Below are 17,718 nucleotides of genomic sequence, written 5' to 3'. Positions count from 1 at the left end.
TGCTCCCTAGTATAGTATGTCCTATCCAAGTATTTAAATTGAATGAAGCGCAAGCGCACCGCAACCGCTGCCCCCCTTGGGGCCTCCAAGGCTTCTCTCCAGTCCTCCTCTTCCAATCTCCCTAACTCTCCCTCCCAGACAGACCGCAATTTATCAAGGGAAGGGGAGCAGTGTGTGACAAGCATTTGATATATGTTAGATATTTTCTTTGTTTCCAAGTCCCCCATGAATATCTTTGCCTCCAGGGGGCTGAACTCCGGCAAAGAGGTTAAGCCAACCAATGCGGGGGACAGGGCATGTCGGAGCTGCAAGTATCTGAAGAATTGAGATTGGGGCATATCATATTCATCTCGTAGAGCTTGAAAGGACTTAAGGACCGTGCCCTTCATGATGTGGCCCAGCGCCGAAATGCCTATCGCATCCCAGCCACCGAATCCCCGCAGGGACGCCAGAGCCGGCAACCTCCCATTATGCCACAGCGGGGTTTACCCCCGTCAGCCTATTCCACCACCCCATGCGACAGAGGGCGCCACGCCACACCTGAAAGACCACCTGAGTGACCATCGGGAGCCTCTTTCTGATGGCTGCAGAGTACAAGATAGTATGCAGCGTGTCTGGGTCCATCAGGTATCTCTCCAGGGCATAGGCCGGGTCATCCCGGTCCCCATACCACCACTCATTGAGGACCAAGAGGTGTGATGCTTGGTAGTAGGACAAGACGTCGGACGTGGCCAGTCCCCCACAATAGGTCGAGAGGAAGCAGGTGCGGAGTGCTACCCTTGTCGCCCACCCAGCGCCGAGTTTACCTGTTGAAACCACTGCGGCGGTATAGGATACGGATGATTTTGTAGTTGATATAGAATACGGGGTAGAGCTACCATCTTGAATATGGCCGAGCGGCCATAGATGTTCAAGGGCATCCTGGACCATATTTTCATGTCAGACCGTATTTTGTCCCACACGGGTAGCACATTGCGGGACCAAGAGACTCCGGGCACATCCGTCAGAAAGACGCCCAGGTACTTAATGCCTCCCACTGCCTCTTGTAGGGCCGACGCCCAGGAACCCAGGTCACCGCGCCTCCCCAGGACCCATAGCTTCGATTTCTGTACATTCAAATTGAGACCAGACACTTCGCCAAATATTCGCATTATTTCAAGGACTCTGGGCCCCGATCTATACAGGTCTGTAAGGAAGAAAAGAACATCATCGGCATAGAGCGCGATTCTATCGGTCGGTCCCGCCTCCCACTCAACGCCACGCAGCTGTGCGTCCATCCGCACCCACGCCGCCAGCGGCTCCATTGCCAGGGCAAACAAATAAGGTGAAAGAGGGCATCCCTGCCGGGTGCCTCGGCCTATAGGGAATGGGCTGGAGACCGCCCCCGCCACTCTCACCGCTGCCGTCAGGTCAGTATACAGTAGGTGAACATAGGACAGGAAGCGCGGACCTAAATTGAGGCGGAGTAGGAGCGCCTGAAGATATGTCCAGCTCAGCGAATCGAAAGCTCTATCTATGTCGGCTAATAGAAGTGCCGCCGGGATTCCCGCCGCCCGCGCCGCCTCCACCACTAACTGCGCTCGTCTGATGTTGTGTCTCGTCGCCCTGTGGGGCATAAACCCGGCCTGGTCCGGGTGGACCAAGTCCGTGATGTAGGGGAGAAGGCGATTGGCCAAGGCCTTCGCCAAGATTTTCGCTTCGACATTAAGCAGCGAGATCGGTCGGTACGATTCGGGGCGATCCGGGGGCCTCCCAGGTTCACAGAAAACCACAACCTCCGCATGTCGCCAGTCCGCCGGCAGACGCCCACAGTCCCTGGCCGCCTCCAGCGCCTTCCTGTAGCGCATTCCCAGCTGGAGATGAAACGTTTTCATGAATTCGCATGGGAAACCGTTAGGCCCAGGGGCCTTACCAGTATTCAGTTCTCCCAGAGCCTCTCCCAGCTCCTCTGCCGACAATGGGAGTTCAAGCCGAGCACGACCCTCATCCGAGAGCGTCCGGGGCGGAAGGTCCGCTAGGAATCTATCAACCTCCCCCGCCGGGAGAGCTTCCCGGGGGGTATACTGAGTCGCATAGTATTGCGCAAAGGTAGCGGCCAGGACCTATGGGGCTGTCACAGGGTCGCCCGCCTCATCTCGGAGTCCCGGCAGGGACTGAGCCTGGAAAGTACCCTGGCAGAGTCTTTATAACATTGTACTGGATTTGTCCCCCCACTGATATATTCTACTCTGCGTAGCCAGCCATAGCTGACGGGCCTCATCCAGTAGTAAAGAAGCGTACGACTACTGAAGGCAGAGCAATTGCCCTACCACATCACCACTCCCCCCCGAGGTACACTCCGCCTCCAGGCTGTGGACCTGGTTCGCTGCCTCCTCAATGGCCGCCTTGCGGGCCCTACGGTTCGCTGCGCACCAAGCGATATCCACGCCATGGAGCACTGGTTTCAGGGCCTCCCACAGGGTCACGGCATCGGTGTCCGGTCTATCATTATCAGTCCAGTAATGTGCTATCGCCTCCCTCATATGCGACTGGTAGTCGTCCCGCTGCAAGTGCCACGTGGAGAGGCGCCATCGAAACGGCTGCCGCCTCCTATCCAAGAGTAAATTTAGCGTTATCGGGGAATGATCCGACAAACCCCGCGGAAGTATGGAAGTAGAGTCCACCCTCCCAATCCAGGGCTGAGGGATTAATAGGTAATCAAGTAGAGAAAAGGATTTATGGACTGCAGAGACAAAAGTGAATTCGCGACTATGTGCATGCTGGTACCGCCACGCGTCTATCCAACCCATCCCCTGACCCATTCTGCTCAATTTAGTAGAGGCGTCAGCTATCAGGCCCCCTCCGGGCTTACAGCGATCCAATCTCCCATTCATCACGTCATTCCAGTCACCGCCCACTATCGTCAACACACTCGGGACCTCCGCCCAAACATCAAACAGCCGTTCTATAATGGCCTCCTGTAGCGGGGGTGGAGCATACACGCTGCCAAACACCATGGGCTCATTCCCCACCATCCCCTTAACAAATGCAAACCTGCCATGGGCGTCTATCCATTGCGTCTCATGAGTATAGGACACCCTACGGTGTATCAAAATCGCGACCCCCCTGGACCCTCTCGCAAAGCCAGCATGGAACACCTGGTCATAGCCGTATCTACGTAAGCTAAGGGTTTTGGTTCCCAAGAGGTGCGTCTCCTGTAAGAGCATCACATCCGCCTTTTCTTTCTTCTCCATTCGCAAGACCGCACCTCTTAATTTTGTCGAGCATCCCTCTCACATTCCAGCTCAAAATGCGCAGCGAAGCTCGCGGGAGGCCCGCCTCTAAACCATCTACAGGCCAGAGTTTCAGTATGTCGGGAATCAGAGGCCACCCACAGACACATAAGATCGACCACGCTCTCGTACACACTGTGCGTAAACTAACTATGTCTACCCCTCCAACTCCCCCCCAGAACCCCCCGCCCCCCCACCTCCCTCCAGTCCCACCCCTGCCCCAAACTGTGCCAACAACTCCCCCACCAACCCCCCACCCCATACCTCAGCAACATTGAAGTACCTGTCGCGGTGCATGCGATCCCAACCCTCCAACGGGAGGCCAGATACCCACTACGCCAATGGATCCCACCCAACTACCCACCAGGTGTCTAACAACCCCCCACCCAACTCGCAGAAACGAACATTGGGAGTAGACCCGCCCTCTCTCGAGCGTCTCCCGACCCATGATCCACCCACATACAGTTATTAGTGAAGCAAAAGTTCAGGTGGCATGCCCGTAGTCAGCAGCATCAATCCTCCTCATGCCACCACGGCCCCTCATCGACCCCCTGGGTCCGTAACGTTAGTCAAGCTCAGTTTAGTAGAAGGCCTCATGACTTCGAGGTTTGAGAGTCCGTCACCTCCGCCTCCTCCGCTGCTTCCTCCCGGGGAGGTGGGCGCTTCTGGGAGCGCGATCTCCAGTTGCTCCTACTGCGTGACCTTCGAGGTGTCTTCGGGGGTCCCGTTGTGGACGACGAGTCTGAGCCCCGCCTCGGAGGGGTGTGCACCTTAACACGCACCGTTTCATCTGTCCATGCAAACACTTCCTCCGGAGAGTTAAAAAACTGGGTCCGGGACTGGAATACCACCCGTAGGCGGGCCGGATAAAGCAGGGCATACTGGATCTTGAGTTCTCGTAGTCGCGCTTTTGCTGCAGTAAAGGACTGTCGTTGCTGCTGTACCAATTTAGTATAGTCCGAAAATATCAGGATTTTGTGGTTCTCGTACATTAGAGGGTCTTTGGCGTGGGCTTGTCGTAAAATAGTGTCCCTATCATGGTAGTTAAGCAATTTGGCGATCACTGATCGGGGGCGAGCCCCCACTGGCGGCTTTGGAAGAAGTGCACGATGCACCCGCTCCACGACAAAGCAACGCGAAAGGGACTCCGGAGGGAGCCATCCCTCCAGCCATTGGGTCAGAAAGGCCTCCATGTTACCCTTCTCGCTGTCCTCCGGAAAGCCCACAAATCGCAGGTTGTTCCTCCTGGCCCGTACCACCGCATCCTCGACCCGGAGCGCTAGACCCTTTTGGATCCCCTCCATGGCGGCCATCTTCTTCTTGAGGATCACCACGTCATCTTCCACCTCCGTGATCCTGGATTCTGTTTCAGTGATGCGGGCGACAGCGTTGCGCAGATCTTATCGGAGCAAGGTCACATCAGCTCCGACCGCCCCAATTTTTGCATCCAGCATGTCCCTCGATTGCGTAATCGCTGCCATCAGTGCTGCATTATCCGGTCCCGAGCCTTGTTGACCACCGGATGCCCCTGCACCCTCACTCGGCCCGGTGAATTTGTCCATCGGGCCCTGCTTCGTGGTTCCGCTGCTGTTGCCGCCTCTTGTCATGTTGCGCGTAGGGCACAATGGCCGGCCGTGAGGAACACGGGGACCCGGACCCAACCTCCGCCGTTTACTCAAAGTCCGAGAACAAGCACCCCCGACGGTCTGGAGGGGTCGTCGTCCTTACTCTCATCCAGCAGAGGATCCCCTGATTTGGTGTCAGCACCTTGTCCCCACACACCCCACCGTTAGGCAGGAGTGCAGGATCACCGTGGCAATTACGACGTTTCAGTAGGGGTCCACTCCGTCTTCCCCAGGGCCCACTGGAGGCGGCTCAGGTCTCCCTCCTTTCCCCCCGGAGCGGAGTCAAAGGCACCCTCGGGCCCCGCCATCAGCCAATTGTTGTCTAAGTTCGAGTGGGGGGTCTCCTCGTCCAGATCCCCTCTCCGCGGCCCGATGTAACCGCCGAACGGAGGGTCCCACTCCACAACCTCCGTGATGCACAGACCCAGAGGAGAGAGAGGCGAGATATCTAGACGAGGGGAGGGCTAGGGGGGAGAGAGACGGGAAGGCTGCCATCCCCCAAGGCTCCGAGGCCACTGAACCCCTGCGGCCCAAACCCACCGCCGAGCGGGAACAATTACTGCCCCAGGAGCGTCCCCTCCCCCACCAGTCTGCCCGCCAAGCGGCGGCCCCTTACCCCACAGTCTCCGTAGCCTGGGCCCCGCTGCAGCCCCTCCTTCGGGCGCCGATCGACGGTCGGGATCAGCAGATCTCTGGCGGCAGTCCCACCGTGCCCCAGGTTGGAGGCGGCGCGCTCCACTGCAGCGCCCCCGGCGCCACAGCACTTCTGGGCGGACTGCCCTTCACGCCAACTCCGGACTTCAGCGCGCAGTGCAGGTCGCGCCTCGGTCAGGGCTCCGTACGGCTGAAAGAGGCAGAAATAAGGCTGCGAGGGCGCCCAATTCGCTGTTGGGGCTTCCCCTCCGCTATCAGCAGGCAGCCACTCAGTCTGGGTGTCTCTGGGTCGGGGCAACACAGGATTTTCAGCAGGATAATGTGCCGGCGGGACGGAGCTCGTTTAAGCTGCGTCCGCCATGCTCGCCGTCTTGGCCACGCCCCCCATAAATGCTAACTTTTGATTAGGAACAGATAGGGATGTCAAGTTAGGACTCTGATGAATTGTAAATTAAAATCCTCTTTAATGGTAAAGACGCTTTTTAAGTCACAATTTTGAAAATGGCAATTTTAGAAAGTTGGCATTTTCTTGTCTTCGCCATTGGCTGCCCTTTGCCTGCATCACATTTTTGTGAATGGCCTTCGTGTACTCCTCTCAGACACTGAGCATGCTACTGCAGCCTGTAGTGCAGTTTTAATCTGCCAATTTAACTGGCAAGTTAAACCTTTTGCCGGGTCTATGCCTTCCTTTCTAAATCATATCAGTCACTTCGAATGTAGGCACTAGTCGGATCACATGGCAAGGTGCATTGTATTCAAAATGTAGGACATGACAGGGTTTTACATGCCCTGATAGTAAAAAAATCCCAAATTTAGTTTTTCCTACAGTAAGTCCTATCTCTCCCACTGGATTGCATAAGGGCACCTTATTTAATTTAATATGTGCTAACCTTTGATTGGTAACAGATAGGAATGTCAAGTTTGAACTCAAATGAATTGAAATGTAAAATCCTCTTTAATGATAAGGTTAGATTTTAAGTCACAATTCTGAAAATGCCACTTTCAAAAAGTTCAAAAACAACAGGGTGATGTATGGAATGTTCAACTTAATTTCAACAACTGACATTTGCTCTGGGTCGCATCCCATTCCATAGTTTTTTGCCCACAATGCCGCCTCAGTTTAGACCCAGTAATATGCAAATCAGTCTTGACCATGCTCCTAGTGGGAAGAGTCCAACCTGAACTACCAGGACAAGTCATCCCTGACCTAAAACACATGCAACCTTGGACTGGTTTAGCCCTAATTAGGACTCTTTAATAAGATATAGTTTGGTTTGAGTAGCAGATTGAGCCCGGGACTCACATCTGGCCATACCCAGTACACTTAGTGCGGCAAACAAAAAAACAAGGTGATGTATAGAATGCTCAAAATAATCTCACACACTGGCAATCACTCTGGGTCACATTCCAATCCATCGTTTTTTGCCCATCAGTTTAGACCCAGCCATATGCAAATCAGTGTTGGCCTTTCTCCTCATGGGAACAGTTCAGCCCTCCCTGAACCAGAACAGAAGCAAACGAGGACATGCTGTGCCCTCAAATTATTATTCCTAACAATAGTTCAGAAGAAAGGCACTGGTTCTTTCTAAATTGTGATTTGTTACGTGCTTCCTGAACTATTGTTAGGAATAATCATTGACTACCCCTGGTTCAGGTTGGTGGGTTGCCCCTGTTGATATCAAGTGCCCTCAAATTAGGCCTTTTCAGCCAGGTATTGCTTGGTTCCTGTGGCACCGGGAACCCAGACCCACATCTGGGCATACCCAGCTCACTCAGGACAGAAAGTACAAAAACAACAAGGTGATGGGTGGAATGTTCAAATTAATCTCAACGGCTGTCAATCTCTCAGGACCACATTACAATCCATCATATTTTGCCCACCATACCACCTAAGTTTAGACCCAGCTATATGCGAATCAGTCTTTACCCTGTCCTCATGAGAACAGTCCACCCCGTCTGTCAAGCCAGGTCCTCCCTGAACCATAACACAGGCAACCTAGGAATGGTTTCTTCCTGATTAGGGCTCTTCAGCCAGGTATAGCTTGCTTCCAGTGGCACAGTGAGCCCAGGACCCATGTTTGGGCATATCCTGTGCACTTAGGGAAGCAAATACAAAAACAACATGGTGATGGAAGGACTGCTCAAAATAATGGCAGCATCTGGCAATCACTCCAAGTCCCATCCCACTCCACCGTTTTTGCTAACCATGCCACCTTAGTTTAGATCCAGCCATTTGCAAATCAGTCTTGACTCTGCTTCTCGTGGGAACAGACCAATCTAAACTGTCTGGGCTGGTCCTCCCTGAAGCAGAACACAAGCAGCCTAGTACTGGTTTCACCCTAATTTGGTCTCTTCAGCCAGGTATAGCTTGGTTCCTGTGGCACAGTGAGCCCGGTACCCATGTCTGGGAATACCAGGAGCATTCAGGGTAGCAAAAGTAAAAACAAGGTGAGGGATGAAATGCTCAAATTCATTTCAGCCACTCTCCATCAGTCTGGGCCCCATCTAAACCATTGCTTTTGCCCACCATGCCACCTAAATTTACATCCAGCCATATGCAAATCAGTCTGGACCCTGGTTCTCATGGGAACAGTCCAGCCCGAACTGCCAGGCCAGGTCCTCTCTGAAACAGAACACAAGCCCTCTAGAACCATATTCACCCTAATTAGAGCAGTTCAGCCAGGAATATAGCTTGGATCCGGTTGCACAGTGAGCCGGGTACCCACATCTGGGCAAATGCAAAAACAAGAAGGTGATGGATGGAATGCTCAAATTAAATTAAAACCTCCTGTGATTCTGGGCAAATCACTTAATCTCCCCGTGCCTAAAATGAAAGTGTGTCCTCATGTAACGTAACTGGAAAATATGTAAAGCGCTCTGATACCTGATTCGGTTCGGGTCTAGTTCGCGCTATATAAAACTCAGCAAAAAAAAAATATATCAGCCACTGGCAATCACTCTAGGCCGCATCAAATCCATTCTTTTTTGCCCACCATGTCACCTCGGTTTTAGAAAGTTGCCATTTTCTTGGCCAAGCCATTGGCTGCCTGCTGCTTATTTCACATGACTGAATATCCTGGCTATTGGCATTTATGCAATCCTCCCAGACACTGAGACAAAGAAGGACTATGTGGTGGCCAGATGGGCCATCCTGCCAACTTGGGGTGGGTGGAACTGTTCCCTGCCCAATTTAAGTTCCAAAGGGCTGCCTCCAGCACACATACGCACAGGTACCAGTCATTTGGCAGCCCAGACTACTTGGAGCTGTGGAAGGGAAAAATAATAACTTTACAGAACCAGATATGGGGTAGCAAGGATATGCCCCGACATCAAATGCTGGCACCAGTGATAAAGATTGGATCTCCTGAACCACATCTTCAATACACATCTGGACCTGTGGACTACAGAACAAGAACTGTCTTGTTCCCCAGAGGTCTACCCTGCCACTTGAGGTCTGCCTTGTTGTTCAGGGGGCTGCCCTGCTGCTACCAGAGGACTGACCAGCTGCTGGAGGACTGCTTGTTCTCTCATAAGAAGGATAGGACCTGTTCCCTTCACCCCAGCTAACCTGAGTGTCTCCAAGGATCAGTTGGCTCGCATTCTGTTCTGAGTCGCAGGGACACAAGAAGCTCCAAAGGCCTCCCTGCACCTGCCCAGCTGACCTGTTCCAACTGGACCTTCCTGGATCTGAAACGGGATCTACCTGAGACCTACTGGCCACTGCTAGAGTGACTCCTTGATCCCCAAGTTGTGTCTAGCCAGGTCTTGAACCCTTGGCTGGCATCAGAGTGCACTCCTCTTCAAGAAAAGGAGTAATCCTGAAATTGTGGGCTGTTCATGACCACGTGTGGGCTTGTTTATGCCGAGACTCTGCCCCCGCAATACCACCAATGCGAAGCTCCAGTGAACCTCATTCTTCACGCTACAATGACTGGCAGCACAAGATCTGCACTATATGCCACAGCAGTGACAACCCGCAGTGACCACCAATGTGAAGCTTCAGCGATGACTGACGGGATCTTTGTGGTACAGGGATGTCCCTACGCAACACCAGGTCAGCTCTTCATGCTTCAGTGGCAACCATCTGTGATGCTCTCCCTGCTACTCGGTGCCTCTCCACCGCAAACTGGACACTTCACACGAGACTTTGAGTAGGTCGTTTTGTGCATTTAGGAGCTATACTTACCTACAAATTTGAAATTAAATATCTCTGGTTCTACTGATTGGAGTTTTGTTGTTCTGGTATCATTTTACTTATTTGGGATATTTCTTATGTTGTGTTATCATTATATTACTGTTTCGGTGCTGTATTAATACTTTATACACTGCCTCTAAGTTAAGCCTGCCAGCTTTGTGACAGGATATGAGAGGGTTAAGCACAGGATAATTTAGTGAATGTTTGTGGTTCCCCTTTACAAGGATTGTGGGAGTTGCCGGAGTGGGGCTTCCACTCCCTCAACCAATAATTCGATTTCCTACACCCAGGGATTCCAGATCTTTTCTTCTCGGAGATACATGGAAAGTGTGCTATTTTAGCCAAAATGTGATATTTCATGGCAATTGTGTAGGAAAAGGTGCTAAGATGCATGCAGGCTACACCATCCTATACTCCACTGTGTGTCTACTATTTGGAAATATTTGGATTTTCTAGGTTTCCTTGGAAGCTAGCCAACTGCAGGAGCAAATTCTGCAGCTACCCACATCACCAGAATAATTTATATTCATTGGAGAAATCTTCATGTGTTTTTAGGTTGTATTTTGGGGCGTTTGCTGTCATTTTCACAATCAGGGAAATATTTTTATCAAGAGAAGCGTGGGAATGCTGAGTGGTAGGACGTTTGTTGTTCACTGGAGATTTTGGAACACCCTGATCAGAAATATGTGGAAAATCTTGCTATTCATGCCAAAGTTTTATATTTGTGAGGTATTTTCAGTAAAAACAAATGATGGGATCCACCCAAGCTGTATCTAACTGGACACCCCTGGGTGTTTAGTTTTTCAAAATGTCCCTCGTCACCGACTGACATGAATGGTAAACAACGTATGAAGGTATAAGTGTAAACTGCCTCACTTACAAAAAATAAGGTCTCCGCAACAGGTAGTGGAGTGGGGGGGGGGGGCTGGGGGGAGAAGTTTAGAAGCCTCGGCACTTATCGGATAATGATGAGGCATTTAACACACTGAAAACCACTAGTTGGAGCCAGCTACTGGATCTGCTGTGTTTTCTCTTTCCCTATGTAAACATTTTGTTTTAAACTTTGATGCCCTTTTTCAGTTTGTTGTTCCAGGCACTGCAATAACTTTCAAAGGCTTCTTCCACCTCTTTTACAGAGAACCACTTGTGTTTTAGATTTACCCATCTGTCATTGTTTGCTCTTCCACTGCAAATAAGCAAGTTGGGCTCCACTAACCGCTTTATCTGTTACTTACCTTCATTGATCAATCTCATCTTTCCATGTTTTCGTCATGTTCCTTAACTGTGACTATTTGTTCCTCAAGCTCCATCCACCCAGAGTACTCCCTGTTTTTTGAAGTACACTGTCCAGTCTACAGCAGTAAGTATTGTCTCAATGTTTGTTTGTATCATTAATAACTAGATAGAAATATGTCCATTCACTGCAGTGATGCCACAACAGTGGGTAACCAGGTTGGTTTATTTGACATGCATTGGAAGATGCCATGAGGGAGCAGTATTAAATCTAAAATATGCGCATGTACATTTGCTTGATCCTCGTCTTGTGGAAGGGCAACTGCCCCTAAAATAATTCGAAAACATAATAATCAAGTTACAAAAATAATAATTATCTTGACGCCATTGGATGAAGTACACTATTGAATAATTATGAAAGTTGAAGCACTTTGCATAATTTCCAGTCCTAGTGAGCAAACACACTACAGTACTTAAAGTGAAATGAATGCTGGAAATAATTATTCGACCCAACTTTTTAAGTTACTTTTTGGGTGTGTACGGATTTGATTTTATATACCCAAACTAGTTACCCATTTTTGTGATGACACAAGTGGAAGAGTTTGTTTCCTCTTTTAGAGCTGCCAGAATCACTAAGTTTATGACAACAATTCACTGTTGGAGATACATTACTGTGGGGCCAGGAGCTGGTAAATTGCGAGCCGCAAAACGGATTGAATAATCCACCCTCATCTAATTTAGGGTTTGTCTTTCGAGGATCTTTATTCTTTCTAATGACCTAACTAAATGTTTTACGTGACGATACTAGGTGTGGTGTCGTGGGCCTATAGGCCCACATGCTAAATAATGATGGACACAGGCACTAGTGGTGTGGTACTGGAACTGGCCCTGGGCACGTGCGCCCAGCCTCTTTCATTAGCAGGGTCACCTGACCAGTGAAGCCTGTGATGGGTGGGTATACAGTGTGGGCTGACAACATGCAAAACATTAGAACGTGTCCAGCAGGACACTACACTAGGCAGGCAAAAATGTAATAATGTTCCCAATGCCCCAGGATAAAATAGACTTACAAAAAAAATAGAAACTTTAAAAAAATAAAAAAAAAGACTTTGCATGTTTATTTCAGGATAAAATGCTGGCTAGCCAACCATACAATCATGACTAAAAGGGACAATCAACATTCAGCGTTTTTGGCAAAAATACTCCTGTTCTAGCACCTTTGATGAACAATCCAATTTGATCTTTAAATATGTGGGGCAGATAACTGACAGGCCAGCGGTAGCTGGGCCTCTGCCACCTCAGTGGTTTGGTGATCTGCCCACCGGGGTGTGTAAACAAGGGCAGATAATAACATTATCTACAGTGGTGTGCAGCAGTTCCACCCGCTTAACTCCAAATCAGACACTTAAAGACGTTTTGCCTGGAACATTTACATTTGGATATAGGATCCTTTGTTCATTGATCAGATGGTCCCTAAAAATGTCAGCGCTGTATAAGATAGAGCCGAATACCTGTGGAAAATGGTAAAAACGCATCATTCTTCTTTAAGCTTCCATTACCATCCAGGAAATGGTTGGGATCAAAACGTTCTGGGCATCCAAACATCTTTTGATCATGTAGCACGGAGGAGAGGAATGGGATAACATCTGTGCCCTGTGTGAAGAGATGACCAAAATGAAAGTGAGCAATTTTGTATATGAAAGTACTGAATAATTATGTATAATGCCTGTTATGCCACTTGCTAGTAAATTTCTTTCTGTGCAAATACGACTATGCCACGCTGAGCAGAGGGTGTTTAAAGTCTGAAATCATGTATTACAGACATGACTTAGGGGCCAATTTCTAATATGGAGGATGGCCTGTTGTTTCGCCAGGGGGACAGAGTAAATTACTCCGTCCCTCTGGTGCAGGGACAGCCTACCACATTTTGAATCACTGCCAAGCTTCCGGTAATTAATAAAGCATTGGCAGGAACCGCGATCACAACTTTTTTCCTGTCAATGTATATTGCTGTGTGGTGCGGGGTTGGATCAAAATGACACAACCCTGCACCAAATATATATTTTGATTTATTGAAAAAGAGACTCCCAAAATAGGATTTTCTTTAAAAAAAAAAATAAAAAAAATAATGCTCCTCTCGTCATAGGAGTTATCTCACATGACGGGGGGAGCATTATTTGCATTTTACTGTCCCTCAGCGCCATGGTTTGCGCCGCGGTTTGGCTGGTGGTGATGGGCAGTAAAAAAATTGGCTATATGTCCAGCCATAATGATTGGCTGGGCTGATATGTACCACGTGTATGATAGCTCTTAACCCATCGGGCTGTGGGAGAGGTTTGACTATGGCGGTGCCAGAGTACTCACCGCCGTAGTCACATGTGTGGTCTGCCCGCAAATAAATTGGCCAGGTGGACCATTATGTTGGTGGTGTTCATACACCCTTAACGTTGCGAGATTGGCCTATAGGCCAGCCCAACCCTGGGGTCCAGTAACACTGATGCCGCTCACCACCATTCACCAGGTGGCAGAGGAACAGAACCACACATAACCTCATATTGTGGTCTGCTACCTCTGAACACCTTCCCTTTTGCCTTCCTAGTGAATGTTTAGCTTTGCAGTTATCATGGATCACTTTAGGAAGGCTTTGAAGATTTTTCTGATGATTGCGCTTGATAGATGTTGTGCGACAGAACATGCTAATGTGAGACTTGATAGACATTTTTCAAACGTATTCACTTTCCTTAACTATGACACTTGTACATTAAACTGCAGCCTTGCTATTTATTGTTTACTTGGCTCACCTATAATAAAGGTTATAAAATCTGACATATTTTCACACCTTTTACGAGGCATCCATGCAGAATTTTCAATGAGTCTTTCGGTAAATATGCAGGAATATCTGATTTTATGTTGAAGTCCCTGACAGAAAGGATGATGATGGAAATCATGTCAGAAGGGCCACTCTTAATTGGGTGGCTCCTCCGATGCTATTTCCACTGGGGTCAGATCTGTCAACAGGGTGTTCCCACATTCTACGTGAAGTTGGGAAAGGAAAGGATGAGTAGTCATATGTATCTTGGTGGATTTAATTGTACCATCTAAATTCAATTTAAACCTCGTAATTTTCTTTTATCATGTTCTGCAAAATACTGTCTGCAATAAAAGGATGACCATTGAGATTACCAATTTTTTAATCAAGATCAGGTGGAGACAGGAAAATACTGCCTGCTTTTATCACATTATCTAATTTGCTAGAAGGTCAGTTTTCACCTCACAATCATGCTTCTTGGTCCACGTATCATTCACTATTTACCTTTGGAATGGTATAGCCCCCAAACGTTGTGTCGCGTGTCACACAGTGTGGAACATTCAGTGGGATGACATCAGCAAAGCGCTGTATTTCATGGATTACTGCCTGGGTGTATGGCATCTTGCTGCGGTCTTCCATACATGGCGGGCGACTTTGTCCGATTACCTGGTCAATCTCCTGATGAATTTTTTCTGTTTGGGAAGCATATCAAATTGTAAATGGCAAAGCTTCTATTTGTCTCAAAAAGTTTCTACTCAGGAGATGTACATAAACAGCATGTTGGTCAGGGTGTTACAGGGAAACCTCAAGCTCTTTTGTTTCTGTTTTTTTTCCAGAAGTATGGGACCTTCAATTATAAAGACTTCCATTTCACGAGGAGGGGAATCATATCTTTCAAAATGGACTTTCCTTTTATAATAATCATAAAGATGATACTTTCACCTTTGTGGAAAATATTTCAAGAATATCTATGATGCAAAATAATCAGGGTCCGACTATGAGTTTGGCGCTCTTCCTGGAGGACCGCCACATCAGCAGTCCCAGGAAGACCACCAAGCCATCAGCATACCGCCCACCCAATTACGATAATTTAGCTGGGCTGGCGGGGCAGCGGATGTGTTCCCTTGGCAGCAGAATGCTTTCGTGGAGGATTGCAGCCTTTAGTCATGCTGCTAAGGTGGGACTGCTGCCGCTTTGGGTGCACTATGTGGCATGCACCATCTTGTGCATGCCACACAGTGCACGCACAAAGGTGCAATTATAGGGCGACACAACATGTGCCCCCTATATTTTCAAAAAGACAAGGGAACCCGAAAGATAGATAAGACCTTGGATAACAGTTTAGTATTAGAACAAATGTCCTTGAAAAGATCAGTATGATCATCAGGATAAATATAGACTCCAATCAGTGCTATATTAAGAGTGACCAGCCAGAGTGTGAATTTAATCATGAAAAAATGTCAAAACCAAAAGTATTAACACTTCAATACAGTGGGACACAATCCTTCATCCTACATAAACACATGACAAGTACACTTTAGGACAGGAACATATCAGGCAAGAAAGGGTAGCTTGTGGAATATTGAACGCAATTTCTAACAAGCTTGAGGAAACAGTAAATACACTTTTTTTGATCAGATTCGAATATTGTGCAAACTGTTTACATTAGTCGACGATGTTTCGATCCTATTTAAAAAATAGTAGGATCATCATCAGGACAGTAAGGGTACAAGCCTGAATAATTAGAGATTGCCTCAATTAGGCTTGTGGAAGATTAAGCCGCATACGCATTTGTTCGCGGTAGCCGAATTACTAGCATTTTCTGAGGATAAATAACCTGGCGTTTAAACTGTGAAAATAACAAGTTCCAAAGCAGCAAGTGGCGATGCACGTTATGTTGTTTGATCCAAGGCGCGATGGTAGGGACCCCCATGGGCAGATTCTCCGGCCCCCTTACCTGCATTTTTACCACCCTTTTCCACATGGCATCCCCACCATGAAATAGGAGGTGGAAATGCAGATCAACATCTGCTCGGCTGTGTTAGCATCGTTTCTGCATCCATTTTCTGCCCCTTTAAGCACCGCCACCACAGCGGGATCCTGGCAGAGGTGCAGTCTAGTGGTTGTCCCACCACCTTCATCATAATCTGGCGGTCAGACCACTGGGGTGGTGGTGGTCAGACCGCCACCACAAGTATGGCAGTCCCAGGACCGCCGTACTTGTAATTAGGCCCTAAATCAACACGATTCAATTCATTGTGAGAAATTCAGTGTACTTAGTGATAATTTATCCTCATTTATCCTACTTTGAAGTTTGATGATGCTGTGCCATTTATAGAGAAGCAAACACAAGGAGGTGATAGACGGAGCGCTGAAACTTTGCAGACACTCATCGCTAGTCACAGATCTGGGTTAAATCCATCATCATTCCTTAGCTCACGTTTTCGCCACCTCAGTTCAGACCCAGCTATTTGCAAATCGGTCTTGACCCTGTTCCTCATGGGAATAGTCCAGCCGAACTGCTAAGCCAGTTCTTCCCTGGGCCAGAAACAAGCATCCTGGGACCGGTTTCAGGCTAACACCCCTCATCAGGCAGGCTAGCTTGAATCCAATGGCAACGTGAGCAAGGGACCCATGTCTGGGCACACCCTGCCAACTTAAGGTGAACAAAGCAAACACAAGAAGATGATGGACTGAGCGCTGAAACATTTGAGACACACACCCCCAGTCACAGATCTGTGACTGGGGGTTAGTGCGGCTAAGGTGTGGAATAACCTTCCTTTCCACCTGAGGAATAGTCCAGACCTAATGGACTTCAGGAAGGCCTTAAAAACATGGCTTTTTGACTAACTGTTCACCATGGTCTCTTATTCGGTACTTTTACGGAGGATTGTAGCTAGAGCCAGGACACCCTAGGATAACATAACATAACATAACATATATTAAATCTGGGCTCCAGAGGGCAAAGTAAATTAAGGTATGTCATTGTGTTAAATGGGAGTTGAAAGGTCAAGCATAACTGTGTCCTTTACCTTTCCAACTCGTTGTTAGATGCCAAACACAACACTCCATTAGTTGAGCATCAGTCCTCACTGTTCAGAACCCTTTTATTTGTGTGTTTTGAAAACCTGCAAGTGGTGCGTAAACACACACTTTGTACTTATAGTCCTTGCTTACGAGAAGCAAGGCTGGCAGTAAAAGAGGCAGTTATTGCCAGCCTTCCTTCTCGTAAGCAATGACTATAAGTACAAAGTGCGAGTTTACGCACCGCTTGCAGGTTTTCAAAACACATAAATAAACGGCATTGTCATTTACAATGCCAATAGCTCAAACTCTCTAAATGTGAAACCGATAGCATTGCAAATGCTTGTTGAGCTCTGAGAAGGAGGTGGCAGCAGCCAAAGGAAGGCAGGGACTGTGATGCCAGGCCATGTGTTTTAAAAGCAGGAGGGAGGAGGAGGCATCTGTAGCCAAAACAGAACTTGGTCTTTGAATACACAGTAAATGTGGCAAGATAAGAGCAGGATTGACAGCCCTTTCACAAAAGAGCTCTGTAAACCAGGAGTTAATGGATAAGGAAGGTGCCCTCAAAAAAGGCATTCAAATAGACAAGTATGATCCGTCAATCTTCTTTATTCAAAGTGTTGTTTAAAACTGGCACACAGCCAACACTTTCTGTTCCTTGATGCCACAGGAACTTCATCAGGGTTTAAGAGTAAAATGAGGATTAGGTACTATGACGACCAATATTTGGCATCCGTATCGTCCAGGTAATAAAGTCACATGAAGATGGAATAATATCCAATAATAACCAATCAGGCTTCAACTCTTCGGTATATTTCAAATAGTTATATACCACCCATAAGTTAACTAGAAACCGGAAATCGTGAGAGTCCCAGAGTCAGGGCCGGTCCTAGGCATGGGCCGTAT

At 48.3% G+C, this 17,718-nt stretch overlaps 1 protein-coding gene across 1 annotated transcript in view; it reads right to left on the bottom strand.

Annotated features, from left to right (window-relative positions):
* Positions 1-17,718, bottom strand: part of LOC144781704 (cytochrome P450 2C5-like) — an 852,328-nt gene that overhangs the window by 52,539 nt on the left and 782,071 nt on the right. Inside the window, exons 7-8 of the mRNA XM_078660680.1 lie at positions 14,293-14,480; positions 12,491-12,632 (exon numbers count right to left, since the gene is read on the bottom strand). Of these exons, the coding sequence (XP_078516806.1) occupies positions 12,491-12,632; positions 14,293-14,480 (330 nt within the window). The remainder of the gene's footprint in view (positions 1-12,490; positions 12,633-14,292; positions 14,481-17,718) is intronic.

The sequence above is a fragment of the Lissotriton helveticus genome, chromosome 9, assembly GCF_964261635.1.
Source record: "Lissotriton helveticus chromosome 9, aLisHel1.1, whole genome shotgun sequence".
NCBI lineage: Eukaryota > Metazoa > Chordata > Amphibia > Caudata > Salamandridae > Lissotriton > Lissotriton helveticus.
This window is presented reverse-complemented; position numbering and strand designations above follow the sequence as displayed.